Source organism: Bufo gargarizans, unplaced genomic scaffold, assembly GCF_014858855.1.
Source record: "Bufo gargarizans isolate SCDJY-AF-19 unplaced genomic scaffold, ASM1485885v1 fragScaff_scaffold_771_pilon, whole genome shotgun sequence".
NCBI classification, from domain to species: domain Eukaryota; kingdom Metazoa; phylum Chordata; class Amphibia; order Anura; family Bufonidae; genus Bufo; species Bufo gargarizans.
The window spans coordinates 133,037-150,607 of NW_025334182.1; the positions used below are offsets into that span (position 1 = coordinate 133,037).

General features: G+C 53.2%; 1 protein-coding gene across 1 annotated transcript; it reads left to right on the top strand.

Annotated features, from left to right (window-relative positions):
- The first annotated feature begins 625 nt into the window (after positions 1 to 625).
- Positions 626 to 17,015, top strand: POGLUT1 (protein O-glucosyltransferase 1). The gene is made up of 11 exons (XM_044273573.1): positions 626 to 777; positions 5,237 to 5,321; positions 6,404 to 6,547; positions 12,467 to 12,602; positions 12,685 to 12,806; positions 12,889 to 12,948; positions 15,742 to 15,841; positions 15,948 to 16,006; positions 16,190 to 16,357; positions 16,458 to 16,514; positions 16,589 to 17,015. The coding sequence occupies exons 1-11, from the start codon at positions 708 to 710 to the stop codon at positions 16,743 to 16,745; spliced, it is 1,158 nt and encodes a 385-aa protein (XP_044129508.1). The 5' UTR covers positions 626 to 707; the 3' UTR covers positions 16,746 to 17,015.
- The last annotated feature ends 556 nt before the right edge of the window (positions 17,016 to 17,571 follow it).

Genomic DNA, 17,571 nt, shown 5'->3' on the forward strand with positions numbered 1-17,571 from the left:
GACGGAGGAGCGCAGCGCAGGAAGGAGGAGCGCAGCACAGGACGGAGGAGCGCAGGACAGGACGGAGGAGCGCAGCACAGGACGGAGGAGCACAGGACGGAGGAGCGCAGCGCAGGAAGGAGGAGCGCAGCGCAGAACGGAGGAGCGCAGCGCAGAACGGAGGAGCGCAGCGCAGGACAGCGGTTTCTTCCAGGGGATACATGGGCTTTGCGGCAGGTGAGTCCACGCTAGGTTCAGAGGTAAATATAATCTGATGTGGAATGTAAATCATTCTTCACGTGTTGTCGGTGCTGGATTTTGGGCGGTTTCTTTGAGGAGTCTCATTCCTGCCATTTTCAATGGAATCAGCCCCGATATTGGACAGGACCCCTCGTCCGGAGGAGAACAGCGACCTGTAACCTGCAGATTCCTGACTAAAATCAATGGGGGATTTCTAAATGGCCTTAAAGCGCACGATCCGAACCAAAACGCTCCAGTGTGAACCGAGCCCAAATCATCCGGCGCCCAGTGCAGCTGCCTGGTTAAACTATACGTTTTTACGCTCTTATATGACACGTGACCAGCACTCTGACGTCATTTTTCCGTCTTCTTCAGATGAAACTACAACTCCCGACAAACCTCGGGCTCCACCGCAGCCTAGGCGTCGGCACCGTGTGGATCGCCGATCACACTGATGAGCTCAGGCAGCAGTAATAGATACCAGAGAGATGCGGCTTTTATCGCTGCTTCTGGGGCTCCTGTGTCCCGCAACGTTGAAGTCAGAAGACGGCCATGAGGGTGAGAAGCGGGGTGTGAGGGTACTGTACCCGGGGAGCGGCGGGGTACGTGGGACCTGTGAGATATGGACCCCTGTATAATCTATCCTCCAGTACAGTGCCCCCTGTATAATCTATCCCCCAGTACAGTGCCCCCTGTATAATCTATCCTCCAGTACAGTGCCCCTGTATAATCTATCCTCCAGTACAGCGCCCCCTGTATAATCTATCCTCCAGTACAGCGCCCCCTGTATAATCTATCCTCCAGTACAGTGCCCCCTGTATAATCTATCCTCCAGTACAGCGCCCCCTGTATAATCTATCCTCCAGTACAGCGCCCCCTGTATAATCTATCCTCCAGTACAGTGCCCCTGTATAATCTATCCTCCAGTACAGCGCCCCCTGTATAATCTATCCTCCAGTACAGTGCCCCCTGTATAATCTATCCTCCAGTACAGCGCCCCCTGTATAATCTATCCTCCAGTACAGTGCCCCCTGTATAATCTATCCTCCAGTACAGTGCCCCTGTATAATCTATCCTCCAGTACAGCGCCCCCTGTATAATCTATCCTCCAGTACAGTGCCCCCTGTATAATCTATCCTCCAGTACAGCGCCCCCTGTATAATCTATCCTCCAGTACAGCGCCCCCTGTATAATCTATCCTCCAGTACAGTGCCCCTGTATAATCTATCCTCCAGTACAGTGCCCCTGTATAATCTATCCTCCAGTACAGTGCCCCCTGTATAATCTATCCTCCAGTACAGAGCCCCCTGTATAATCTATCCTCCAGTACAGTGCCCCTGTATAATCTATCCTCCAGTACAGTGCCCCCTGTATAATCTATCCCCCAGTACAGTGCCCCTGTATAATCTATCCCCCAGTACAGTGCCCCTGTATAATCTATCCTCCAGTACAGAGCCCCTGTATAATCTATCCTCCAGTACAGTGCCCCTGTATAATCTATCCTCCAGTACAGTGCCCCCTGTATAATCTATCCTCCAGTACAGCGCCCCCTGTATAATCTATCCTCCAGTACAGCGCCCCCTGTATAATCTATCCTCTAGTACAATGCCCCCTGTATAATCTATCCTCCAGTACAGTGCCCCCTGTATAATCTATCCTCCAGTACAATGCCCCCTGTATAATCTATCCTCCAGTACAGCGCCCCTGTATAATCTATCCTCCAGTACAGCGCCCCTGTATAATCTATCCTCCAGTACAGTGCCCTGTATAATCTATCCTCCAGTACAGTGCCCCCTGTATAATCTATCCTCCAGTACAGCGCCCCCTGTATAATCTATCCTCCAGTACAGTGCCCCTGTATAATCTATCCTCCAGTACAGTGCCCCTGTATAATCTATCCTCCAGTACAGCGCCCCTGTATAATCTATCCTCCAGTACAATGCCCCCTGTATAATCTATCCTCCAGTACAGCGCCCCTGTATAATCTATCCTCCAGTACAGCGCCCCTGTATAATCTATCCCCCAGTACAGCGCCCCTGTATAATCTATCCTCCAGTACAGCGCCCCTGTATAATCTATCCTCCAGTACAGTGCCCCTGTATAATCTATCCTCCAGTACAGTGCCCCCTGTATAATCTATCCTCCAGTACAGTGCCCCTGTATAATCTATCCTCCAGTACAGCGCCCCCTGTATAATCTATCCTCCAGTACAGCGCCCCTGTATAATCTATCCTCCAGTACAGTGCCCCTGTATAATCTATCCTCCAGTACAGTGCCCCTGTATAATCTATCCTCCAGTACAGCGCCCCCTGTATAATCTATCCTCCAGTACAGCGCCCCTGTATAATCTATCCTCCAGTACAGTGCCCCCTGTATAACCTTTACTCTAGTAGACTGCTCTCTGTGAAACCTTTACTCCAGGAGAGTCTTCCTCCGTGTATCCTCCCCTGGAGTAGAGGGTTCCCCCCGCCTATCCTCCCCTGGAGTAGAGGGTTCCCCCCGCCTATCCTCCCCTGGAGTAGAGGGTTCCCCCCGCCTATCCTCCCCTGGAGTAGAGGGTTCCCCCCGCCTATCCTCCCTGGAGTAGAGGGGTTCCCCCCGCCTATCCTCCCCTGGAAGTAGAGGGTTCCCCCCGCCTATCCTCCCCTGGAGTAGAGGGTTTCCCCCCGCCTATCCTCCCCTGGAGTAGAGGGTTCCCCCCGCCTATCCTCCCTGGAGTAGAGGGTTCCCCCGCCTATCCTCCCCTGGAGTAGAGGGTTCCCCCCGCCTATCCTCCCCTGGAGTAGAGGGTTCCCCCGCCTATCCTCCCCTGGAGTAGAGGGTTCCCCCCGCCTATCCTCCCTGGAGTAGAGGGTTTCCCCCCGCCTATCCTCCCCTGGAGTAGGGGTTCCCCCCGCCTATCCTCCCCTGGAGTAGAGGGTTCCCCCCGCCTATCCTCCCCTGGAGTAGAGGGTTTCCCCCCCGCCTATCCTCCCCTGGAGTAGAGGCTTTGCACCCCCCCCCCCCCCCCCGGCCTATCCTCCCCTGGAGTAGAGGGTTCCCCCCGCCTATCCTCCCCTGGAGTAGAGGGTTCCCCCCGCCTATCCTCCCCTGGAGTAGAGGGTTCCCCCCGCTATCCTCCCCTGGAGTAGAGGGTTCCCCCCGCCTATCCTCCCCTGGAGTAGAGGGTTCCCCCCGCCTATCCTCCCCTGGAGTAGAGGGTTCCCCCCGCCTATCCTCCCCTGGAGTAGAGGGTTCCCCCCGCCTATCCTCCCCTGGAGTAGAGGGTTCCCCCCGCCTATCCTCCCCTGGAGTAGAGGGTTCCCCCCGCCTATCCTCCCCTTGAGTAGAGGGTTCCCCCCCGCGTATCCTCCCCTCCAGTAGAGGGTTTTCCCCCCCCCGCGTATCCTCCCCTCCAGTAGAGGGTTTTCCCCCCCCGCGTATCCTCCCCTCCAGTAGCGGGTTTTCCCCCCCGCGTATCCTCTCCTCCAGTAGCGGGTTTTCCCCCCCGCGTATCCTCTCCTCCAGTAGCGGGTTTTCCCCCCCGCGTATCCTCTCCTCCAGTAGCGGGTTTTCCCCCCCCGCGTATCCTCTCCTCCAGTAGCGGGTTTTCCCCCCCGCGTATCCTCTCCTCCAGTAGCGGGTTTTCCCCCCCGCGTATCCTCTCCTCCAGTAGAGGGTTTTCCCCCCCGCGTATCCTCTCCTCCAGTAGAGGGTTTTCCCCCCCGCGTATCCTCTCCTCCAGTAGAGGGTTTTCCCCCCCGCGTATCCTCTCCTCCAGTAGAGGGTTTTCCCCCCCGCGTATCCTCTCCTCCAGTAGAGGGTTTTCCCCCCCGCGTATCCTCTCCTCCAGTAGAGGGTTTTCCCCCCCGCGTATCCTCTCCTCCAGTAGAGGGTTTTCCCCCCCGCGTATCCTCTCCTCCAGTAGAGGGTTTCCCCCCCGCGTATCCTCTCCTCCAGTAGCGGGTTTTCCCCCCCGCGTATCCTCTCCTCCAGTAGAGGTTTTCCCCCCCGCGTATCCTCTCCTCCAGTAGCGGGTTTTCCCCCCCGCGTATCCTCTCCTCCAGTAGCGGGTTTCCCCCCCGCGTATCCTCTCCTCCCAGTAGCGGGTTTTCCCCCCCCCGCGTATCCTCTCCTCCAGTAGAGGGTTTTCCCCCCCGCGTATCCTCTCCTCCAGTAGCGGGTTTTCCCCCCCGCGTATCCTCTCCTCCAGTAGCGGGTTTTCCCCCCCCGCGTATCCTCTCCTCCAGTAGAGGGTTTCCCCCCCGCGTATCCCTTCCTCCAGTAGAGGGTTTTTCCCCCCCCCGCGTCTCCTCTCCTCCAGTAGAGGGTTTTTCCCCCCCCGCGTATCCTCTCCTCCAGTAGAGGGTTTTCCCCCCCCGGTCTCCTCTCCTCCAGTAGAGGGTTTCCCCCCCGCGTATCCTCGTTTTCCCCCACCCGCGTATCCTCGCCTCCAGTAGAGGTTCCCCCCCCCCCCCCCCCCGTGTATCCTCTCTCAGTAGAGGGTTCCCCCCCCCGTGTATCCTCTCCTCCAGTAGAGGGTTTCCCCCCCCGCGTATCCTCTCCTCCAGTAGAGGGTTTTCCCCCCCCTCCGAGATTCCTCCCTCAGTAGAGGGTTTTCCCCCTGCGTATCCTCTCCTCCAGTAGAGGGTTTTCCCCCCCGCGTATCCTCTCCTCCAGTAGAGGGTTTTCCCCCCCGCGTATCCTCTCCTCCAGTAGAGGGTTTTCCCCCCCGCGTATCCTCTCCTCCAGTAGAGGGTTCCCCCCCCTCCCCCCGTGTATCCTCTCCTCCAGTAGAGGGTCCCCCCCCCCCCCCGTGTATCCTCTCCTCCAGTAGAGGGTTTCCCCCCCCCCCCCGTGTATCCTCTCCTCCAGTAGAGGGTTTCCCCCCCCCCCCCCCCGCGTATCCTCTCCTCGCGTAGAGGGTTTCCCCCCCCCCCGTGTATCCTCTCCTCGCGTAGAGTGCCCCTTGACTGATGATGGAGGTTTCCCTGTGTTTTCCTGTGTGTAACTTTCGATTACATTCTTTCCATCTTAGATCAGAGATGGCGTCAATATGTGAACCGCATCCACAAGAGAGTCCAGAGTCATGAGCCTTGCCACAACCACACCTGCTACAACTGGTAGGCAGCTCCCTGCTCCTGTCCTTCTGCCTGCTCCCGTATCTACACACTCCCTCTCTCCATCTTGTTATCTCAAGTACTCTACCAGTCCTGTTGTCGGCACACCACCTACCCTCCTCCTGTCGTCGGCACGGCACACCACCTACCCTCCTCCTGTCGTCGGCGCACCTCCTACCCTCCTCCCGTCGTCGGCGCACCTCCTACCCTCCTCCCGTCGTCGGCGCACCTCCTACCCTCCTCCCATCGTCGGCGCACCTCCTACCCTCCTCCCGTCGTCGGCGCACCTCCTACCCTCCTCCCGTCGTCGGCGCACCTCCTACCCTCCTCCCGTCGTCGGCGCACCTCCTACCCTCCTCCCGTCGTCGGCGCACCTCCTACCCTCCTCCCGTCGTCGGCGCACCTCCTACCCTCCTCCCGTCGTCGGCGCACCTCCTACCCTCCTCCCGTCGTCGCGCACCTCCTACCCTCCTCCCGTCGTCGGCGCACCTCCTACCATCCTCCCGTCGTCGGCGCACCTCCTACCCATCTCCCGTCGTCGGCGCACCTCCTACCCTCCTCCCGTCGTCGGCGCACCTCCTACCCTCCTCCCGTCGTCGGCGCACCTCCTACCCTCCTCCCGTCGTCGGCGCACCTCCTACCCTCCTCCCGTTGTCGGCACGGCGCACCTCCTACCCTCCTCCCGTTGTCGGCACGGCGCACCTCCTACCCTCCTCCCGTTGTCGGCACGGCGCACCTCCTACCCTCCTCCGTTGTCGGCACGGGCGCACCTCCTACCCTCCTCCTGTCGTCGGCGCACCTCCTACCCTCCTCCCGTTGTCGGCACGGCGCACCTCCTACCCTCCTCCCGTTGTCGGCACGGCGCACCTCCTACCCTCCTCCCGTTGTCGGCACGGCGCACCTCCTACCCTCCTCCCGTTGTCGGCACGGCGCACCTCCTACCCTCCTCCCGTTGTCGGCACGGCGCGCCTCCTCCAGTCGTCGCCCCCCGTCCTACCCTCCTCCTGTTGTCGCCCCCGTCCTGTCCTTTGCACCCCTCCCACCATCCTATCATTCATGTCTTCTGCCTCTTGGTCGCACACTAGGCTCATCCAGCAGGACCTTGCACCATTTCAGTCTGGGATTCCCCGTGATTTAATGAAGGACATCCTCAGGCGGAAACTGGGGACCCATTATCAGATAGTAAAGCATCGCCTGTACCGGGAGGATGACTGCATGTTCCCCGCCCGGTGAGTCTCAGAATATCAGTTTGGGAAAATGTCCTGAGGGTGGACTACTGCAAACCTTGCCGGGAAAAGGCGACTATAATCGCTAGATCTCCTGCGATGTGAGACCCACACACAGCCACCCAGTCCACTGTCTTCTGCTGACAGTCTCTTACTGTCTCACCTGGGGATGTGTTCTGCTGTCAGTATCTTACTGTATACCCTGTGGATGTGTTCTGCTGACAGTCTCTCTTACTGTATACCCTGTGGATGTGTTCTGCTGTCAGTCTCTTACTGTATACCCCGTGGATGTGTTCTGCTGTCAGTCTCTTACTGTATACCCCGTGGATGTGTTCTGCTGTCAGTCTCTTACTGTATACCCCGTGGATGTGTTCTGCTGTCAGTATCTTACTGTATACCCCGTGGATGTGTTCTGCTGTCAGTCTCTTACTGTATACCCCGTGGATGTGTTCTGCTGACAGTATCTTACTGTATACCCTGTGGATGTGTTCTGCTGTCAGTCTCTTACTGTATACCCCGTGGATGTGTTCTGCTGTCAGTCTCTTACTGTATACCCCGTGGATGTGTTCTGCTGTCAGTATCTTACTGTATACCCCGTGGATGTGTTCTGCTGTCAGTCTCTTACTGTATACCCCGTGGATGTGTTCTGCTGTCAGTATCTTACTGTATACCCTGTGGATGTGTTCTGCTGTCAGTCTCTTACTGTATACCCCGTGGATGTGTTCTGCTGTCAGTCTCTTACTGTATACCCCGTGGATGTGTTCTGCTGTCAGTATCTTACTGTATACCCCGTGGATGTGTTCTGCTGACAGTCTCTTACTGTATACCCCGTGGATGTGTTCTCCTGTCAGTATCTTACTGTATACCCCGTGGATGTGTTCTGCTGACAGTCTCTCTTACTGTATACCCTGTGGATGTGTTCTGCTGACAGTCTCTCTTACTGTATACCCTGTGGATGTGTTCTGCTGTCAGTATCTTACTGTATACCCCGTGGATGTGTTCTGCTGACAGTCTCTCTTACTGTATACCCTGTGGATGTGTTCTGCTGTCAGTATCTTACTGTATACCCTGTGGATGTGTTCTGCTGTCAGTCTCTTACTGTATACCCCGGGGATGTGTTCTGCTGTCAGTATCTTACTGTATACCCCGTGGATGTGTTCTGCTGTCAGTCTCTTACTGTATACCCTGGGGATGTGTTCTGCTGACCGTCTCTTACGGTGGTATACCCCGTGGATGTGTTCTGCTGTCAGTCTCTTACTGTATACCCCGTGGATGTGTTCTGCTGTCAGTCTCTTACTGTATACCCCGTGGATGTGTTCTGCTGTCAGTCTCTTACTGTATACCCCGTGGATGTGTTCTGCTGTCAGTCTCTTACTGTATACCCCGTGGATGTGTTCTGCTGTCAGTCTCTTACTGTATACCCGTGGATGTGTTCTGCTGTCAGTCTCTTACTGTATACCCCGTGGATGGTTCTGCTGTCAGTATCTTACTGTATACCCCGTGGATGGGTTCTGCTGTCAGTATCTTACTGTATACCCCGTGGATGGGTTCTGCTGTCAGTCTCTTACTGTATACCCCGTGGATGTGTTCTGCTGTCAGTATCTTACTGTATACCCTGTGGATGTGTTCTGCTGTCAGTCTCTTACTGTATACCCTGTGGATGTGTTCTGCTGTCAGTCTCTTACTGTATACCCTGGGGATGTGTTCTGCTGTCAGTATCTTACTGTATACCCCGTGGATGTGTTCTGCTGTCAGTATCTTACTGTATACCCTGGGGATGTGTTCTGCTGTCAGTCTCTTACTGTATACCCTGTGGATGTGTTTCTGCTGTCAGTCTCTTACTGTATACCCGTGGATGTGTTCTGCTGTCAGTCTCTTACTGTATACCCCGTGGATGTGTTCTGCTGTCAGTCTCTTACTGTATACACCCGTGGATGTGTTCTGCTGTCAGTCTCTTACTGTATACCCTGTGGATGTGTTCTGCTGTCAGTCTCTTACTGTATACCCTTGGATGTGTTCTGCTGTCAGTCTCTTACTGTATACCCTGTGGATGTGTTCTGCTGTCAGTCTCTTACTGTATACCCTGGGGATGTGTTCTGCTGTCAGTATCTTACTGTATACCCCGTGGATGTGTTCTGCTGTCAGTATCTTACTGTATACCCTGGGGATGTGTTCTGCTGTCAGTCTCTTACTGTATACCCCGTGGATGTGTTCTGCTGTCAGTCTCTTACTGTATACCCTGGGGATGTGTTCTGCTGTCAGTCTCTTACTGTATACCCCGTGGATGTGTTCTGCTGTCAGTCTCTTACTGTATACCCTGTGGATGTGTTCTGCTGTCAGTCTCTTACTGTATACCCTGTGGATGTGTTCTGCTGACAGTCTCTTACTGTATACCCCGTGGATGTGTTCTGCTGTCAGTCTCTCTTACTGTATACCCTGTGGATGTGTTCTGCTGTCAGTTTCTCACTGTATACCCTGTGGATGTGTTCTGCTGTCAGTTTCTCACTGTATACCCCGTGGATGTGTTCTGCTGTCAGTCTCTTACTGTATACCCTGTGGATGTGTTCTGCTGTCAGTCTCTTACTGTATACCCCGTGGATGTGTTCTGCTGTCAGTCTCTTACTGTATACCCCGTGATGTGTTCTGCTGTCAGTCTCTTACTGTATACCCCGTGGATGTGTTTCTGCTGTCAGTATCTTACTGTATACCCCGTGGATGTGTTCTGCTGTCAGTCTCTTACTGTATACCCCGGGGATGTGTTCTGCTGTCAGTCTCTTACTGTATACCCCGTGGATGTGTTCTGCTGTCAGTATTTTACTGTATACCCCGTGGATGTGTTCTGCTGTCAGTCCTCTTACTGTATACCCCGTGGATGTGTTCTGCTGTCAGTATCTTACTGTATACCCCGTGGATGTGTTCTGCTGTCAGTCTCTTACTGTATACCCCGGGGATGTGTTCTGCTGTCAGTCTCTTACTGTATACCCCGTGGATGTGTTCTGCTGTCAGTTTCTCACTGTATACCCCGTGGATGTGTTCTGCTGTCAGTTTCTCACTGTATACCCTGTGGATGTGTTCTGCTGTCAGTCTCTTACTGTATACCCTGTGGATGTGTTCTGCTGTCAGTCTCTTACTGTATACCCCGTGGATGTGTTCTGCTGTCAGTATTTTACTGTATACCCCGTGGATGTGTTCTGCTGTCAGTATCTTACTGTATACCCCGTGGATGTGTTCTGCTGACAGTCTCTTACTGTATACCCCGTGGATGTGTTCTGCTGTCAGTATTTTACTGTATACCCTGTGGATGTGTTCTGCTGTCAGTATTTTACTGTATACCCTGTGGATGTGTTCTGCTGTCAGTCTCTTACTGTATACCCCGTGGATGTGTTCTGCTGTCAGTATCTTACTGTATACCCCGTGGATGTGTTCTGCTGTCAGTCTCTTACTGTATACCCTGTGGATGTGTTCTGCTGTCAGTATCTTACTGTATACCCCGTGGATGTGTTCTGTCAGTATCTTACTGTATACCTCGTGGATGGGTTCTGCTGTCAGTCTCTTACTGTATACCCCGTGGATGTGTTCTGCTGTCAGTATCTTACTGTATACCCTGTGGATGGGTTCTGCTGTCAGTCTCTTACTGTATACCCCGTGGATGTGTTCTGCTGACAGTCTCTTACTGTATACCCCGTGGATGTGTTCTGCTGTCAGTATCTTACTGTATACCCCGTGGATGTGTTCTGCTGTCAGTCTCTTACTGTATACCCTGGGGATGTGTTCTGCTGTCAGTCTCTTACTGTATACCCCGTGGATGTGTTCTGCTGTCAGTATCTTACTGTATACCCCGTGGATGTGTTCTGCTGTCAGTCTCTTACTGTATACCCCGTGGATGTGTTATGCTGTCAGTCTCTTACTGTATACCCTGTGGATGTGTTCTGCTGTCAGTATCTTACTGTATACCCCGTGGATGTGTTCTGCTGTCAGTATCTTACTGTATACCCCGTGGATGTGTTCTGCTGTCAGTATCTTACTGTATACCCCGTGGATGTGTTCTGCTGTCAGTATCTTACTGTATACCCTGGGGATGTGTTCTGCTGTCAGTCTCTCTTACTGTATACCCTGTGGATGTGTTCTGCTGTCAGTATCTTACTGTATACCCCGTGGATGTGTTCTGCTGTCAGTATCTTACTGTATACCCCGTGGATGTGTTCTGCTGTCAGTCTCTTACTGTATACCCTGGGGATGTGTTCTGCTGTCAGTATCTTACTGTATACCCCGTGGATGTGTTCTGCTGTCAGTCTCTCTTACTGTATACCCTGTGGATGTGTTCTGCTGTCAGTCTCTTACTGTATACCCTGTGGATGTGTTCTGCTGACAGTCTCTTACTGTATACCCCGTGGATGTGTTCTGCTGTCAGTCTCTCTTACTGTATACCCCGGGGATGTGTTCTGCTGTCAGTCTCTTACTGTGGATGTGTTCTGCTGTCAGTATCTTACTGTATACCCCGTGGATGTGTTCTGCTGTCAGTCTCTTACTGTATACCCCGTGGATGTGTTCTGCTGACAGTCTCTCTTACTGTATACCCCGTGGATGTGTTCTGCTGTCAGTCTCTTACTGTATACCCCGTGGATGTGTTCTGCTGTCAGTCTCTCTTACTGTATACCCTGTGGATGTGTTCTGCTGACAGTCTCTTACTGTATACCCCGTGGATGTGTTCTGCTGTCAGTCTCTCTTACTGTATACCCTGTGGATGTGTTCTGCTGTCAGTCTCTTACTGTATACCCCGTGGATGGGTTCTGCTGTCAGTCTCTTACTGTGGATGTGTTCTGCTGTCAGTCTCTTACTGTATACCCCGTGGATGTGTTCTGCTGACAGTCTCTCTTACTGTATACCCCGTGGATGTGTTCTGCTGTCAGTCTCTTACTGTATACCCTGTGGATGTGTTCTGCTGACAGTCTCTTACTGTATACCCTGTGGATATGTTCTGCTGTCAGTCTCTTACTGTATACCCCGTGGATGTGTTCTGCTGTCAGTCTCTTACTGTATACCCCGTGGATGTGTTCTGCTGTCAGTCTCTTACTGTATACCCCGTGGATGGGTTCTGCTGTCAGTCTCTTACTGTATACCCCGTGGATGTGTTCTGCTGTCAGTCTCTTACTGTATACCCCGTGGATGGGTTCTGCTGTCAGTCTCTCTTACTGTATACCCTGTGGATGTGTTCTGCTGACAGTCTCTTACTGTATACCCCGTGGATGTGTTCTGCTGTCAGTCTCGTACCTTACTGTATACCCCGTGGATGTGTTCTGCTGTCAGTCTCCTTACTGTATACCCCGTGGATGTGTTCTGCTGGTCAGGTCTCTTACTGTATACCCGTGGATGGGTTCTGCTGTCAGTCTCTTACTGTATACCCTGTGGATGGGTTCTGCTGTCAGTCTCTTACTGTATACCCTGTGGATGGGTTCTGCTGTCAGTATCTTACTGTATACCCTGTGGATGTGTTCTGCTGTCAGTCTTTTACTGTATACCCCGTGGATGTGTTCTGCTGTCAGTCTCTTACTGTATACCCTGTGGATGTGTTCTGCTGTCAGTATCTTACTGTATACCCCGTGGATGTGTTCTGCTGTCAGTATCTTACTGTATACCCTGTGGATGTGTTCTGCTGTCAGTCTCTTACTGTATACCCTGTGGATGTGTTCTGCTGTCAGTATCTTACTGTATACCCCGTGGATGTGTTCTGCTGTCAGTATCTTACTGTATACCCCGTGGATGTGTTCTGCTGTCAGTCTCTTACTGTATACCCTGTGGATGTGTTCTGCTGTCAGTATCTTACTGTATACCCCGTGGATGTGTTCTGCTGTCAGTCTCTTACTGTATACCCCGTGGATGTGTTTTTCCCCCTTGGGTCATGTGACTTTTTCCCCGATTCAGCTGTAGTGGGGTCGAGCACTTCCTCCTGGAGCTCCTGCCAGATCTACCGGATATGGAAATGGTGATCAACGTTCGGGATTATCCTCAGGTTCCTCATTGGATGTCCCCAGTGATCCCCATCTTCTCTTTCAGTAAGGTGAGATGTCCAGGACGGGGGCAGGACATGGTGAGGCCGACACATGCAGGTCGTGTGATTAACTCTCTGCTCTTTACCCCAGACGTCAGAGTACAAGGACATCATGTATCCAGCCTGGACATTTTGGGAGGGGGGCCCGGCTGTGTGGCCCATCTACCCCACTGGACTGGGGCGCTGGGACCTGATGCGGGAGAAGCTGGCACGGTGAGTAATGACTGGTGAGGGTGATGGGGCATCTTTACGCTTTGTACCTTCTAATGCCGCCTTCGTGTCTTGTGATTGTCAGGGCAGCAGACCACTGGCCATGGGAGAAGAAGGTATCCAAAGGGTACTTCAGGGGGTCCAGGTAAGTGGTGGAGTATGGGGGTACTAAGAACTCTACCCTTGCCCTGTATGTCAGCCATGACCCCCTCTGCTCTTCTATCACCCCGGTACCCCCAGTCTGCCTTCCTCCCTTCCGTATTTCCACTATCTCTTGTTCCCCCAGGTATTTGCCCACTTCACCTTTTGTCCCCCTTATTTTCCACACGCCTCCCTAACAGCACTTAACAAGAGGGTTCCCCCACCTCCATAGGGACAGAAAAGAAGGTGGAGATCTGTGTCTATTCCTTCGGGATGCTTGGAGAGCCTGCCTGCAGGTGGGATCACCTGGTCAAGCCTGTCGGCTTGTATCCCTGGCTGTGCCAGGAGGACTGTTGTGGAGGACCAGGGTTCCAGGGCACTGTGATGGTCCTTCCTGGCTCCAGGTGTAAGTGTGACGTGTGCTGGCAGCCCCAGGCTTATCTAATAGGTTCGAGCCATGGTTTCATGGTGGGAGCAGGAAATGGGTTCCCGTCCTCTGACGTCATTTCCGGAGCAACAAAGACCTTGTGATCATGATGCCAGGATCACCCAGATGAGTTGGGCGAGGGGATTTAAATATGGCGGCGACCAGAGTTCACAAACTACCTGTCCTTGCGGCTGTTTAACTGCTGTAATGTCTCTATGGATGGAAGGTCTCACAAGCCTCTTTTAAAAAAAAAAAAACTAAAAAAACTCTGTGTTGAAAGTGCACGGACAGCGTGGTCTCGGAGGAGTCCCCATCCTTACTGGAAAGCATGAATCCCCAATAAAGGAGTCAGTCAGTTGAGCCATAGACGCGAGAGTAATCCTGGTGTCTCCCAAACAGTCTTCATCCAAAGTTCACACTCCAGTCCTAGTTGAAACGGAAGTGGATCCGTATGAGGGAGACATTTCTTCCAAGGCTGATTCTAATTCTTCTGGCCTCCACTCTGCTCAATAGAAGAGGCGCAATCCCTTCTTAAAGCCATCAGGGTGGCAATAAATATAGAAGAGGTTGAAGAACGGCGGAGTGCTCAGGATCAGATGTCCAGGGCTTGAGGGATAGGAAGAAGTCTTCACGAGAATATGGATCTCTAATCAGTGGAAGGATTCCAGAAAAAAAGATCCGGCATGTCAAAATTATTTAAAAGGAAATATCCCTTTTGGGACACAGATTCAGTTTGCCGGGACAAGGCCCCTAAGATTAAGGCCCCGGTGGCAAGGTTTTCAAAAAATTCTCTCTCCCTTTTGAGGACATGGGTCTTCTCAGAGATCCAATGAACAGAAAGTGTGAATCTCTCTTAAGACGGTCTTGGGAGTCCTCTGCTGCTATGCTAAGACCCAGCAGTGCGGCCACTTGCCCTGCCAGAACCCTCTCACTGTGTCTCTGACAGGCCACTGACTTTATTGCTGATGCTTCGGAGGACTTGGTGAGGTTTTCAGCCAGATCAGAGCCTTGCCTAATGCAACCAGTAGGCCGGTTTGGCTAAGAGGATGGTCCGGAGGTGCGTCATCACAGAACCGCCTATGTAGTATTCCGTGTAAAGACGTCAGGTTATTTGGGTCTGCTCTGGAGGACATTTTGGATAAGAACTTCCCGGCAGTCTCTCTATTTCTACCAGAGACCCTTCTTTCACACCCACAGATGGAATACACCTGACCAAAGGAAGAAGGAAGGCTGTACTGCCTGGCAGTCCGCAAAGGGAAATGGTTCCTCTTTAACCCTGACAAATTCACCCATCAGTCAAATCAGTGATGCCAGACGTCAGGTGGGTCATTTCCGTGTGGGAAGACATTTCTGCTTCCTCTTGGATCCTCTCAGTCATTCGCTCCAGGTTCCATTTGGAGTTTGCCACGAGATCAACAAAGCCGAGGGTTTTAGCCACAGTTTTTTTTTTTAGTGAAGAAACCAAATGGCTCATACAGAGCAGTCATCAGCCTAAGGTCCCTAAACAAACATATTCAAGAGACGGTAAAATCCAATCAACCTTCCAACGTTTGGCTTGGATCTAGCCCATGCGTGCTGTCTTCTTCTGATTGACCAGATCACCAGAAATTTCTGAGGATTGCTCTATATTTTAACAACTCGCTCTATCACTTCCAGAATCTTTACAGTGGAAGTGTTGAGTTTTCTTCTCCAGAAAGGCGTTCTTTCTATTCCGTACGTGGACGACTTTCTTTTTGCAGCCCCAACCAAAGAGAGCCTTTGTACACATCTACAATGAGTTCAGGAAATTCTGGAGAAATATTCCTGGCTCTTCTGGATTCTCATCTCATGACTTCTTACCTTCCAGAAGAGTAACAGCTGGCCCCCGAGTCAAAAAACGTCCAACTTTTGCCGGTTTTCCAGAGTGACGATCAGGAGCATCATGACTATCCTGGGCCTGAGGACATCAAGTATCCCAGCAGTAAAGTTGGGCTCAAGCCCATGTAAAGAAATGACAGTCCTTTCTCCTGAGCTCTTTGGACAAATGTCAGATGTCTTCAGACAAGGTTCCTTACCAGGTAACGTTATCTCGGTTGGTGGCTCAGCCGGAGAATCTGGAGGCAATGAGTGGTGTGGGCTCCGAGAAACCAGGAAGTGATCAAACAGATGGGGGCTTATTCTGCACAATCGCTGGTGGATTGGACCATTGATGCAAAGCAGAAGGCGGTAAGTTTCTGTCGGCTGCTGTCCCACCCTGTTCAGTGCCGTTGGGGAAGTGTGTGGAAAACCAGCTACCAGTAAGTCATTTCCATCTTTCCTCTATTATCACCACTTGTGTATTTAAAATCCATTCCCAAGATTCTTCTTTTTCTCTGACAACCACCCCCATAGAACGAGTCCTGAGCGGGACCCCCTGATACTGCTGTCCCGTGAGAACCCCAGCCTGGTGGACGCAGAGTACACCAAGAACCAGGCCTGGAGGTCCGAGAGGGTAAGTGTCTGATGCCTGTGAGCTAGGTATTATACACTCCTGTACGTGCCCTTCCCCCATCCCCGCTACCATTAGATGGCCCTCAGCAGCTTCTCCTCTATTACAGGACACCCTGGGGCGACCACCAGCCAAAGAGGTTCCATTAGTGGATCACTGCGCATTCAAGTATGGCCGCCCTCCGCTCCTGTCCTCTATGTCCTCCTGTTCTTCGCCTGTTACCTGTGCGCTCTGTATTCTTCTCCACCTGTCTATACCATTCCCTTCACTCTATGCTCACTTCTAGAAGACACCTCACCTTCCCTGTGCGCCCTTCGCTCACCTTCCCTGTGCGCCCGCCCTTTCTTCCAGGTACCTGTTTAATTTCCGGGGGGTTGCGGCCAGTTTCCGCCTGAAGCATCTCTTCCTGTGCGGCTCGCTGGTGTTTCATGTCGGAGACGAGTGGCAGGAATTCTTCTACCATCGTCTGGAGCCGTGGGTGCACTATATACCAGTGGAGCAGGACCTGTCCGACGTGCGGTAACTGCTCTGCCGTATTTCTGCCCCGCTCCCCTGTCTGTCCTAGCACAGACCCTCCCGCTATCTTGTTTCTGGGGCTTACCCGTCTCTCTTGGTTTAGGGAGCTGCTGGAGTTTGTAAAGGCCAATGATGAGGAGGCGCAGAGGATAGCAGAGAGGTAGGAGCCTCCATATCTACCTCCTGTGTGGCATGCCCCCAGCACTGTAATAACCAGATATTCCTCTCGTTCAGGGGGCAGCAATTCATCCGCGAGCACCTACGCATGGAGGACGTCTCCAACTACTGGCGGGCGCTCCTCACCCACTACTCTCATCTGCTCACATATCACGTCAAACAGCGAAACGGTTACCGGGAGGTGACCAGGACGCCGGGGCACAGTGAACTCTGACCTCTCGTGTGGTAATACGCCTGATGACGTCAGCCTGTGGGGGAGGTGGGTACCCGCAGCCCCACCTACTGTGCCGGAGGCTGTATCTCCAGAATGACCCTCAGATGGGACCGTGAAATCTGAAGACGGGCTCCTCCCCTCCTAGCAGTGGGTGGAGCAGCACAATAAAGGGGTGGAGCCTCAGCACCGCGCTCCGCTCCAGTCGTGTCTCAGCCGAGCAGAGGAATCATTTTTGTACATTAAAATTTTCACATAAAAGTCTTAAAGTCATTGAGGTTTAGCGGGATTGTCCTTTGTACGGCGCCAACATATTCAACAGCCTTGTACCCCTGGAACCGCCACCAACCACTGAGCCCCCACTACCCCCTGAGGCACCGCCAATCACTGACCCCAACCAACCACTGAGCCCCCACTACCCCCTGAGGCACCGCCAATCACTGACCCCAACCAACCACTGAGCCCCCACTACCCCCTGAGTCATTGCTAATCACTGAGCCCCCATTACCCCCTGAGGCATTGCTAATCACTGAGCCCCCACTACCCCCTGAGGCACCGCTAATCCCTGAGCCCCCAGTACCCCCTGAGGCACCGCTAATCCCTGAGCCCCCAGTACCCCCTGAGGCACCGCTAATCCCTGAGCCCCATTATCCCTGAGGCATTGCTAATCACTGACCCCCACCAACCACTGAGCCCCCACTAACCCCCTGAGTCATTGCTAATCACTGAGCCCCCACTACCCCCTGAGGTCATTGCTAATCACTGAGCCCCCATTAACCCCCTGAGGCATTGCTAATCACTGAGCCCCCATTATCCCCTGAGGCATTGC

Excerpts from the sequence above, each read along its gene's own strand:
- POGLUT1 (XM_044273573.1), top strand. The coding sequence starts at position 708 with ATGCGGCTTTTATCGCTGCTTCTGGGGCTCCTGTGTCCCGCAACGTTG. Across the intron at positions 778-5,236 it reads GTCAGAAGACGGCCATGAGG|ATCAGAGATGGCGTCAATAT; the intron begins GTGAGAAGCGGG and ends TTTCCATCTTAG. Across the intron at positions 15,842-15,947 it reads AGGCCTGGAGGTCCGAGAGG|GACACCCTGGGGCGACCACC; the intron begins GTAAGTGTCTGA and ends CCTCTATTACAG.